Source organism: Phascolarctos cinereus, unplaced genomic scaffold, assembly GCF_003287225.1.
Source record: "Phascolarctos cinereus isolate Bilbo 61053 unplaced genomic scaffold, phaCin_HiC Scaffold_7;HRSCAF=346, whole genome shotgun sequence".
In the NCBI taxonomy this organism is placed as follows: domain Eukaryota; kingdom Metazoa; phylum Chordata; class Mammalia; order Diprotodontia; family Phascolarctidae; genus Phascolarctos; species Phascolarctos cinereus.
In genome coordinates this window covers 172037339-172049682 of record NW_027556180.1, presented here as the reverse complement: position 1 = coordinate 172049682, position 12344 = coordinate 172037339, and the positions used below count along the sequence as shown (strand labels likewise).

Here is a 12344-nt window from a genome sequence, read left to right as displayed (position 1 = left end):
TATTACATTAATGTAGAGAATCACCCAAAGGATACCTTGAATTTCTTTAGATTGAGTTGAATATGGTTGTAGATCAAAGGAGGACTGCAATCCACTACTGCTTTGGCATTCTCAACCTGCAAGCAGAAAATGAACATTTTTTTTTCCAAGTGCAGATGATCAAATAACATCTGCCAAGATTTATAGCCACATTGTTATCAGAAATGGAATCACAGTTTTGATCCCTAAAAAATGTTATTAGCTTGACAACTCACAAGGGGAGTGCGTGCTGGAGTCACCTCATACCAACTTAGGGAGCTAATTGTTTAATTTTTGGTGTGAGTATTTACACCTGGAAAACAGGCTACAAATCAGGACTTGGTTTGTTCTTTTATTGGTTGTCTAGAGTCTAGACTTAACGAGAAAATGTTGTAGGTTAAGCTTAAAAGTGTGTCTTACAGGGTTTGTTTGTTTGTTTTCCTCCAAGTAGCTGACTGTTGTTGTATCAGTACCCCCACCACCCCCAGAAATTCCATCTATGAGTACTCTCTCCACCAGTGGAGATCGAACCCCTTATAGTCAGTCAGTCAGTCAGTCAGTCAAAAAAGCATTTATTAAGCAACTCCTATATGCCAGGTACTGTGCTAAGTGGTGGGCCTATAGAGACAAGCAGAAAGCCAACATTGCTTTCAAGGACCTCACAGTCGAATGAGGGAGTCACAACATACAAACAATTACGTACATGTGCCTCAAGAGATAGTTTTTATGAGGTGCTAGGGGAAAACAAAACAGAACAAAATATCCCTCGTGCCAGACTTTCTGGTGATGAACCTTTCCACACTAGTTCCACCTAGTTCTTGGAAGAAAGATACATAGTCTAAGAATGACCCTATCCTCCAACTCTTTCTGGTTTGGTAGACCTTCAACCTTCAAGGTCTTCTGAAAGGGTAAATCAAGCCACTGTCAAGTGGAGGAATATCTACGTTTGTATGTGAATGTATATATATGGGGGAAGAAGATTAGTTACTAAACAGAAGATAAATAGATATGGAATTTAGAAATATATTTGTATACGGACACACATACGTAAATGTATAACACACAAACACAGATCACTACTACCACTTTTCATAGTACCAGTGATTTTACTGGTATAGGGAGCTTCTGGTGGGATAACTCTCTCTACCAGTGCAGATCTGTAAGGGGGTCTGCAGCTTAAGAGTTTTAGAGAGTGATCTCAAGGCATTGCAAGGTTAAATGACTTACTATAAGCCACACAGCGATCGATTGATCGTTGGTTCTGGACCTGAATCTAGGTTGTCCCCACCCTGAGGTTTTCCATTCATATGATATGCTGCTTCTTGATGGAAAAATATTTACAAATTATTATTCATCAACTTTACCACACCACTTTAAAGCTAAGAATAATTAAAAAGAATTATTAGTGACGTAATGGTTTCATTCAGTATTTCATGATCACTTTGTGGGCACTGGAAGGGAAAAAGAAACCTATGCAATTTATGTTTTAAAATGAAGAATTAGGTGAAAAGAACAAAAGATTTACTTGCTAATGGTCATTTCTACTTCACTGTGTATTTCCAAAAGTCCTTTTGGTCATTAATTAGGAATGCTAACACTGGCCTATGTTTGAATTCTAGGTCTTCAAGTAGACAGCCTTAACTCTCTGTTAATTGCAAAATAAACAGCTACACAGTAGAATTTCTATTTGGGGGATTTATAAATCAAGGGATTAATTAGAATTTAAGAACATCCAATATGCTACACAAATGGGGGGAATGGTGGGAGTTACTTGCGTTCTAAAAAGGAGGTCTTTGAAACAGCAGTTCCCCTAGTGTTTTTTAAGTTTTTGCTTTACTGATGGTGGCCATTTTGACTGAGGAACATTGAAAGATAACAGAAACCTGGAGTATTCAGAGCATCTGCCAAGGAAAAGGACAATCAGAAATAAAGATAAAGAATTTTTAAAAGACTAGATACAGTAAACTAGTGGACAGGTGGGATTAAATTCCATTGATACAACAGCTTGAATTTGAATCTGTGCTGGGCTACTTACACACTGCATGACCTTGGGCAAGTAATGGCCTCTTTGGGCCTCAGTTTCTTCTTCTGTAAAATGAGGTGATTGGACTACATGATTTTTAAAGTCCTTCCTGACTAGAAATACTGTGATATTAAAACTCTTTTCTACAAAGTAAGATACCTACATGCAGAATTTTGCCTTGGGGCAAACAGCAATATGGAAAATTTTGGGCTAGAAGGTAAAGTTCTAATCTTAGAAGCCTGTCTGTAGGAATATTCTCTAATGAGTTGTAGATGGTTTTTTATTTGCTTATTTGTTTTGCTTTTGTTTTGTTATGGTAGGGTTTTTTGGTTTGTTTGTTTTGTTTTGTAGAAAACACAAACTTGGCAGCATCAGAGCCAAAGTAAGATTAGATATTTTTGTTAAGATAAGGACCCTAGTTACCAGAAAGCAGGAGTGACAGGGAAGTTAAGGTTGTGCCCTTTTCCCACCGCCAAAGACATATCCAGCAGTACCTGGGTTAAAAGAAAAAAGGAGAAGGCAAGACTGAGATCAAAGGGAATTTTTTACCTATGAGAGAGACTAGCCTTATCTGGGAAAATGGAAAGAGACTTGTCCTAGAGTCAAGAAGACTCAAGCCCATAATCAGCCTCAGACACTTACTAGCTGTGTGATCCTGGGCAAGTCAAATATTATCTCATTATTAATTTAGCCTCAAGAGCAAATGCCTGGCACTGTATCCCTTTTTTTCCCTTTGTTAATCTTATGGTTATTACCAGAAACCAGTATGAAGTTTGCACACACACACACACACACACACACACACACACACACACACACACACCTCAAATATACAATTCAACTTCAGCCCAACATACTTTGCAAATAAATCTTTCACATTTGTGTTCCTAAAGCCTTAGGCACTGTATTTGTTATACAGTGGGGGAGAGGAGGGCAGGAATACAAAGTTTAGATAAGCTTTCCCTATGTGTTTACAGCCTAGATGGTTGCCTGTCTTGCATAACCTCAGTTTCTACTCTGCTCGCTCTTGAGGCTAAATTAATACTAATTTATATTTCTGTAGGAACTCATCTTCATGGAAGCCAGTAGGGAAGCAGGGCTAGGTATAACAGAATTTTGCTTTCCCAACAACTTTTCAACAGTATGTTCTATAAGTCTACAGAGATGTCTATATAAAAAAGATTATTATTAAATGCTGGCCAGTTTTTCATCTTTGTAGTTAAGTGAGAGGAAATGGGCTTAAAATGTATGGAGAAAATTCAGCTTTATGTAAGGAGAACTTTTTACCTGTAATTTTAAAGTTCATCAGCATCAAATTTTAGTACCCATCCCCTAGAGATACTATACTGTCTTTTGTTGTGATTTATGTTGTGCCTTATTCCCCCTATTGCACTATAAACTCACAGAGAATGGGGAAAGAGTCAAAGGCAGTTGAATTGGCCTTCAGAGGAAAAACTAAGGGTGGACAAGAAAGACAATCATCTAGGGGTGCAAGCACATGGTAGGGCCTTTAAAATATCTGTTCAGTTGAATTGAAGTGAAAGTTTTAACATTACTCTTGCTTAAGACAGGGCATTGGAACAGCATTGAGCTTTATAATTCTATGGTTCTTGAAGCCTGATTACAATGCATATTCTAGCAGGTAACAAACATTTAAAGAGATAGATAGCTTGGTGTGTCCCATTAGTCTTTAATTTGTATGTGACCTTTTCTTAAGGGTTAAGGAGAAAGGATTGGGAATTATGCCAATGGCTGCAATGTAGGAGAGGGGAGTTAGTCCTTAAAAAACAAAAACAAAACACACACAACTGAGCCGTTCAGCCTACTAAAGTATGTTGGGCTGAAGTTGAATTGTATATTTGGGGCGGGGGGTGTATGTGTGTGTGTGTGTGTGTGTGTGCAAACTTCATACTGGTTTCTGGTAATAACCATAACTCCCAAGAAACTCCATCTGATGTCAGGGCTTCAGTTGCAGTCAGAATGAAGATGGACTTGTGCAATGAAGGCTGGAGAGTGGTAAAAGAGTGACAACAGGCCTAAGGGCTAAATGTCATCAGTCCAGAGCCTTAGACTGGGGTCCCTCTGCCATTCACACGTCAGTAGCCCAGATTTGGCTCTTAGCAAAGCACACAGGGTCAGAGGAGTGGAAGAACTGTCTTTTTATCAGGTTAGGGATGACTCTTGAATCTTCAAGATAACACTGAATACACAAATCTTTTGACTGCTCTTCTGAATGTTAGCGTTTACTTAAATGTCATTTTGTGTGTTGTTTTATGTATGTTTGTCCAAACCCCTCCAAGATTCAGTAAGATTCTTATAAGCCAGCGTATCATTTCCTATTTCTTTTAACTCCTAATGACTACTTTAGTACCACATACACAGTAGGTAATACATACTGAAAATAACAGAATTTTACTAGAAATTGTCTATTCCCAGTCCCTCATTTTACGGATGAGAAAACTGGGGCCCAGAGAGAGAGCTCAGTAGTGGCAATCAGAACTGGAACTTAGCTTTCTTGATTCTCAGGATTGTTCTCTTCTGCTATACCTCAATGACCTTCATTCCTTATTCCCTAAGGGAAATCCTAGACTATGTCTTTTTTGTATTTTGTCTTTTTTTTTTTCATAATTGTGGGGATAGGTTGGGGTATGTAAAATTATTCTTTTAAAAAATAAACTAGAGATAGCCAGAAGATGAGCTAACCCAAAGGCCTGCCAATCTTCCATCTTTGGAACTGCTAAGAGGAGAAAACCTTTCGTTGCCCCCTTTAGAATGGCAGAGAGTCACCCCTCCCCACCACCAGGTAAATGCAAGGGTTTTCTCTAATAGTCCATGACATTCTGAATTATCATAGATTTTCAGGTGTATCTGTCAAGTGCAGATCTATGACATTCTGAATTGTCAGAAAATTGGGCAGATTCATTTTACATATTATTCTTCACAATGACCTTGTTGGATAGGTTCTTCATTTTGCTATTTCTCTTGAAGAAACTGACATCTAAGTAACCAATGTGACTTTCCCAAGTTCTAATAGCATTTGTCCAGTGATAAACCCGAAATAGGAAGTGACAGTGAAGAAACCTGTTTTACTGGTAGTCTCCAACTCACAAGCTGGTTCTGAAAATTTGTTTAGAGGTCAGTTGTTTGGAACGTAGAATGCATTTATCCATAGAAACAGTGTTGTCAATGGTAGTTAGGTTAACAGGCCACAAAAGGCTATGTAACCCACAAAGTAGTTGAACCAAATGCTCCAGAAACTTTTTTAAAAAATCAGATTTGTTATTTCATCTGTGTAGGGAGCTTCTGGTGAGAAACTTCTACCTTAGAGAATGTCAGAGACAGAACCTGAATCTAGCCCTTCCTTAGGACTTTATGCCATTTTGTCTCTCTGTAGAAACTTTCATCTATTACATTGTTTCTTTGGGGAAAAAACTATTTGGAGCCCAAAAATAAAAGATAGGATTAGGAACACATCTGTCTGTACTCCTCATTGTGCTGAATGGGGAGGAAAGGCCTTTCCTTTCTACAGCTACCACAGTGACCCATCACTGAAAGCATCTTCCTGACACACTGGTGACGCACTTTGGTGACTGTTGGCAATGGCTATGCAGTAGTGGCCATGCACAGGTGGGCACAATGATGTAGGAGTGGAGTCAAGTGGTACAAGACCTTGCGCAAGTCACGTCATCTCTTTTAGCCTCAGTTTTCTCATCTCTGAAGTGAGCCGTTGGACTAACTGATCTCTAAAGTTGCCTTCAACTCTGATATCTTGGCATCTTCTTAATTGACACAATTTTCATCTATGTCTTTCTATCAATCTTTCATAGAAGATTTGATAAAAGAAGTATACATGTACAATATGTCCTAAAACATGCTACATTTAAAACTACATTATGTTTAATGGAGAATGAATTAAATGGTCAACATATATAATAAAACTTATGGGAAATGGTGATAAAAATTTCTAAAACCATGCCTAAAAATCCTTTTAGATTTCTGTGTAAAATAGTAATATTTCACAAATACTGTTTTATATATTCCTTCTGTTATCTCTGCATCAGGGGAAGAAACTGTATTCTTTAGTGAAACGCAGCATATATAATTAAAAAGACTTGACAGGCCCTGAATACATCACTTCACTAGCATTATAATAATAAAAGAAAGTATCCTGTGAAAGGTTATATACTAGGAGGGGTCCTTAATGTTTTTTGTGTCATGGACCCCTTCTCAGAAGACTGCTTTAAAATGAATAAAATAAAGTACATGGGATTATAAGGGAAATAAACTATATTAGAATATCATTATCATTTTTTATCATGAACCCCAGGTTAAGAATCCCTACTACAGACCATAACGTAGCTTTCAAGTGACATGTGTGAAGAGCCAAATTCCATTTTTCAGAGGCCATTGTATAACTATGATGGATGTTAGCAATATGCCTCTTCATTCCCCAGTGGAAGTATTGAACTACCACCTTATTTAGCTACTGTTGAACAGTGCCTACTGAATATATAATTATTTCTTTTATGTGGGCTAATTTTTGTTCCCTCCTCTTGCCATTTGTATCCTCTTGAATCCAGAACACTGGATTTGCTCAAGCCTGGCTCCCTGCTCTGATGAGTTAAAGCTACCATATGGGATACACAAGAAACCCTCATTAGTATGGCTAATGACCTCAATTGGGCATACATCTATAAATAGCAGAACAATACTTCCTAACAATGAAATCAATTAGATGGTGAGAAAGGGTCTCCTGAGACAAGTCCAATTTGGTGGAATCCCTCCCTCCTTGCCAGCATCACTCAGACACATGCTAGCATGTGGCAGTCAGAAATGTGTTGTGGGGAAACAGACAGTGTCAGAGAAATGAATAGGGAATCAAAAGGGTCTCCTTCAGCCCTGAGTCTGTAGTCTGGGTAATGACGGAATGCACTAAAGGCTGCTCTGGTATTTAACCAGATGATGGTGCTTATTAGCCTTTCTCCTACAAACTCCCATTTGTGAAATACTAGAGAGAGAACTATCCTCTTTTGGATCTGAAAATATTGCTTGTCTATCAAAATCATCCATTCTCAGTCACAAGGTTAGAACTGTGCCTACCTTTCTCCTGTGGTCTTTGTAGGCTCTCTCCCACGATTTCTGGTTGAATATATTTTCACAGTAATTAAACATAGGATGGTAGGACCGATGCATTTCAAACTGTTTGATGGGTCCGTGCACCTCTTCACAGAGAGATATCACTTTAACACAAACCTTCATGCAAAGCCCTGGAGACCGTACTTGTGTTTGTAGGAGATCACATGGTAGTTGTCATGCCATCCAAACTAAAGGGAAGAAAAAGAATAGCTGGTGTCGCTTTTCAAACAATATATACGACGGCAAAGAAGAATGAATTCCAGTATTCCAAGGTGATAGTTTCTCAGTAGTACTTGAATAGAACAGAAAGTCCATTTTGGTTACCACGTTTCCCATTTGCCCAGTGACCGAGGAAGAAAATATACCAGATGGATAATGTTAAAATATTCCTTTTTTCTTTTCCTCTCCTTTCCTCTCCTCTCCTGTCCTCTCTTCTCCCCTATTCTTTCCTTCCCTTTCCCCTCTTTCTTCTCCTCTCCTCTCCTTTCCTAATGGAGTCACAAAGAGTCAGACACAATTGAAACAACTGAACAACAACAAAAAACAAGTAGAGAATCGAGGACATGCTACTTATGTATAATTGTTTGCTTCTGGAAAATCATTACCAGTCAAATGTTCTGGTCTCATTCACACAAACCCGGCCTCAAACATTGCTTTGATTTTTAATGTGGTCAGACATTCGTACGGGAGTGAGTTACCGGAAACAATACTGGATTTGGAGTCAAGACTTGGGTTTCAATCTGCTGCTGCTACAAGTCATCTCTGGGTCTTTGTGCAAATCACTTCTCCCATCTGGGATTCAGCTTCCTTATCTATAAAATGAGGGAGGTGGACTTCATGACCTGTAAGGACCGGGATAGCTCTAACTTTATGATCCTATTCCTCTTTTAAAAGTCAATCAAAATTCACCTACCATTTCATATTCAGAGAATCTGGCCTCCATATTTTTAAGCCACCCAGTGCATACTTCTAATGGATATGGCTAAGAAATTGTTTGGTTTTCTGGCAGGCCACTGTGGTTACTGATTAGTGCATTGGAGATAGGTTGAGAATATCTTTTGTAATTAAAGACAGTATAAGGGAGAAAAGGTTAAAAGAGGCAGTTGATTCTTTTTTGCAGCAAAAGTTTAAAATATGATATTTCTAACCTGCATAAAATGTCATATTATAAACCACAGCGTCAAATAAACACTTCAGTGATCATCCTACCTAATCATTTACCAATTGTATGCCATTCCAGAGATTCAGATATATACAAGAGAGTTCAATTGTTACCCTCTGAGGGTCAAAGTGAGATGAAAACATACATAAATTAATGTTGAACAAAACCAACAAAGGCATGTCAATAGTGTAAAAATAAGTGAAATGTAAAAATAAGTTGTGATTGCTAGTTTAACTTTCCCCCACTTATTGGATTGGAATCATAGAAATTTTGAATTAGAAAGGATGCTAGAGATTATCTAGCCTAACCCACCACCCCCTTCATTTCCTTGTTTTAAAAATAGTAAAGAAAATTTCTCAAAATGTTAGTTATACATTTCACACCCACAAAAGGCCAGTTATTAAAGTAATGCTGTTCTGTAGTGTTGCACTGGATATTTCTATGTACATCTTCTGGATGATTCAAATTATAGTTAATGTTTACTTGGACCATGAAGATAATAAAGACTTAACATTCATTTCTGGATCTGTCTTTCCAGCTAATTTGCATGTACAAACCCAAGTTTTAGACAAATAAATCTTATATTTATTATGAGGGTTAAAATTTATGTTACCCTGATACATCATTAAGTTATGTGCTAAATGTATTATTATATTTGTAAGTATGTATTAATGAAAATCAATATTTAGATTTCCTGCAACAGTGGTTTCTGGTTTGAAGTCTGCTTTTTATTTCCCCTCAAAGGAAATATAAGAAAATAGGTGCTCAGTAACAGTGTCCAACTTATTTCTCATTCCTTAAGCAAGTTTATTGGGGGGGGGATAAAATTTTTAACACTACTAGGAAAAGTGATTGACTAGGAATGAGGAGACCCAGGTTCTAGTCCTGTTGCTGCCTCTTACTACCTGTTTGACTTTGAACAAGTCACTTAACCTCTCTTGGCCTCAGTTTCCGCATCTGTGAAATGAGGGAGTTAGATTAGATCAACTCTATGCCCTTTCCAACTTAAAAATCTTATAATTCAACTTCAAATTTACTCAACTTTGAGAAACAAAGTATCTCTTGTTGACTAATAATAGCCCCCAGTGAACCAGGCTTCAATTTAATTGTCTTTATTAATGTAATTATGACATACTGCTATGGCATTAATCAGTCAATCAATAAACCCATAGGCAGCACTAACGTGATAAAAGATGACATTGGAAAATGACCCCCGGCAGGGCAGAAGGTGTCCAACATGTTACTAGAGCAGAGCAGAGGACAACTACAAGTAGTTCCAGAAAGAATGAAGTGGCTGGACCAAAGCCAAAAGGAAGGAAAGTCTGATGCTACAAAAATCAATATTGCATAGAAACCTGGAATATAAGATCTATGAACCAAGATAAGTTTTTGTTGTTGTTCAGTCATTTTTCAGTCATGTCTAACTCTTTGTGACCCCATTTGGGGTTTTCCTGGCAAAGATAATGGAGCAATTTGCCATTTCCTTTACCAGCTCAGAAAACTGAGGCAAACAGGGTTAAATGACTTGCCCAAGGTCATACATCTAGTAAGTATCTAAGGCCAGATTTGAACTCAGGAAGATGAGTCTTCCTGACTCCAGGCCTGGCATTCTATCCACTGTGCCACCTAGTTGCATATGGTCAAACAGGTGACAGAAAGCTTAAACATCAACATCTTTTGGATGTCAGTGAATTTAAATGGACAGGAATGGGTGAATTTAATTCAGATGATCATTACATGTACTCTTGTAGTCAAGAATCCCTTAGAAGAAATGGAGTAGCCCTCATAGTCAATAAAAGGGTGAGAAAAACAGTATTTGGGTATAATTTCAAAAATAACAACATGACATCTGTTTGAGTCCAAGGCAAACTATTTAACATCACAGGAATACAAGTCTGTGCTCCAACCACTGATGGTGAAGAGGACAAAGTTTCTTGGTTCTATGAAGACCTAAGACATCTTCTAGAAATTACACCAAAAAAAAAAAGATGTCACATTCATCATATGCTTGTCATGGCAAACAATCTTTTTCAACCCAAAAGGCAACCTGTACACATGGATATCACCAGATGGCCAATATTCAAATCAAATTGATTTCTCTGAAGGTGGAGAAACTCTATACACTCAGTTAAAACAAGATCTGGAGCTGACTGTGGTTCAGATCATGAGCTTCTTATTGCAAAATTAGGCTTAAATAGAAGAAAATAGGGAAAACCATAAGACTAGACCTACATAGCATCTCTTATGAATATGAAGGGGAAGTGATGAATAGATTACTTGTCTCCTGAGGTTAAGAAGCAAGAGTTAGAACTGAAAAAGGAATAAATGATTGGCTTAAGATTGAGAAAGGACAAGGCTGTATATTGTCCCTGCATTTATTTAATGTATATAAAGAATACATCATGTGAAATGCCAGGCTGGAGAAATCAAAAGCTGGAATTAAGGTTGCTGGGAGAAATATCAACAATCTCAAATATACAGATGATACCACTGTGGTGGCTGAAAGTGAAGAATTAAGAAGCCTCTCGAGGAAGATTAAAGAGGAGAGGGCAAAAGCTGGCTTGAAGCTTAACATTAAAAACAATAATGATAAGATCATGGCATCTGGTCTTATCATTTCCTGGCCAATAGAGGGAGAAGAAATGGAAGCAGTGCCAGATTTTATATTCTTGGTCTCAAAGATCATTGCAGATGGTGACTGCAGCCATGAAATTAAAAGATACTTGCTTGGATTCACAAGCAAATTCTACCAAACATTTGAAGAACAATTAATGCCAATACAATATAAACTATTTGGAAAAATAGATGAAGTAGTTCTACCAAATCCCTTTTATAACACAAATATGGTGCTGATACCTGAACTAGGAAGAGCCAAAACAGAGAAAGAAAATTATCAACCACTTTTCCTAATGAACATTAAAGCAAAAATTTTAAATAAAATACTAGTTAAAAGATACATCAAGATATATACAAGGATCATACACTACAACCAGGTGGGATTTATATCAGGAATGCAGGGCTGATTCAATATTAGCAAAACTATCAGCATAATTGACCATAGCAATAACAAAACCAACACAAATCATATGATTATCTCAATATATGCAGAAGAAGTCTTTGACAAAATACAGCATTCATTCCTGTTACAAACTCTAGAGAGCATAGGAATAAATGGAGCTCACCTTAAAATGATAAGTAATATTTATCTAAAACCATCAGTAAGTATTATCTGTAATGGGGATATGCTAGAAGACTTCCCAATACAATCAGGGGTGAAGCAAGGATGCCCATTATCACCTCTTCTCTTTAATATTGTACTAGAAATGGTAGCTATAGCAATAAGAGAAGAAAAATAAATTGAAGGAATTAGAATAGGAAATGAGGAAAAAAACTATCACTCTTTGCAGATGATATGACATTATTCTTAGAAAATCCTATAGAATCAACCCAAAAGAAACTACTTGAAATTATTAACAACTTTAGCAAAGTTGCAGGATACAAAATAAACTCACATGAATCATTGGCATTTCTATATATTACCAACAAAGTCCAGCAGCAGGAGATAGAAAGAGAAATTCCATTTAAAATAACTGTAGACAATAGAAAATACTTGGGAGTTTACCTACCAAGACATGTCCAGGAACTATATGAACACAACTATAAAATACTTTATACACAAATAAAGTCAGATCTAAACAACTGGGAAAAATATTAATTGCTCATGGGTAGGCCAAGCCAATATGATAAAAACGGCAATTCTACCCAAATTAATCTATTTGTTCAGTGACATACCAATCAAACTATCAAAAATTATTTTAGAGGGGGGCGGAGCCAAGATGGCAGAGTGAAAGCAGTGACTTGCTTAAGCTCTCCCCCAAGCCCCTCCAAATACTCATAAAAAATAGCTCTAAACAAATTCTGAAGCAGCAGAACCCACAAAAAGACAGAGTGAAACAAATTTCCAGCCCAAGACAACCTGGATGATTGATCACAAAGGTGTATCGT

General features: G+C 37.3%; 1 protein-coding gene across 1 annotated transcript in view; it reads right to left on the bottom strand.

Annotated features, from left to right (window-relative positions):
* CFAP97D2 (CFAP97 domain containing 2) overlaps positions 1-12344 on the bottom strand; it is a 56491-nt gene that overhangs the window by 27027 nt on the left and 17120 nt on the right. Inside the window, exons 2-3 of the mRNA XM_020965130.2 lie at positions 7142-7365; positions 36-116 (exon numbers count right to left, since the gene is read on the bottom strand). Coding sequence (XP_020820789.1) covers positions 36-116; positions 7142-7300 — 240 coding nt within the window. The 5' untranslated portion in view covers positions 7301-7365. The remainder of the gene's footprint in view (positions 1-35; positions 117-7141; positions 7366-12344) is intronic.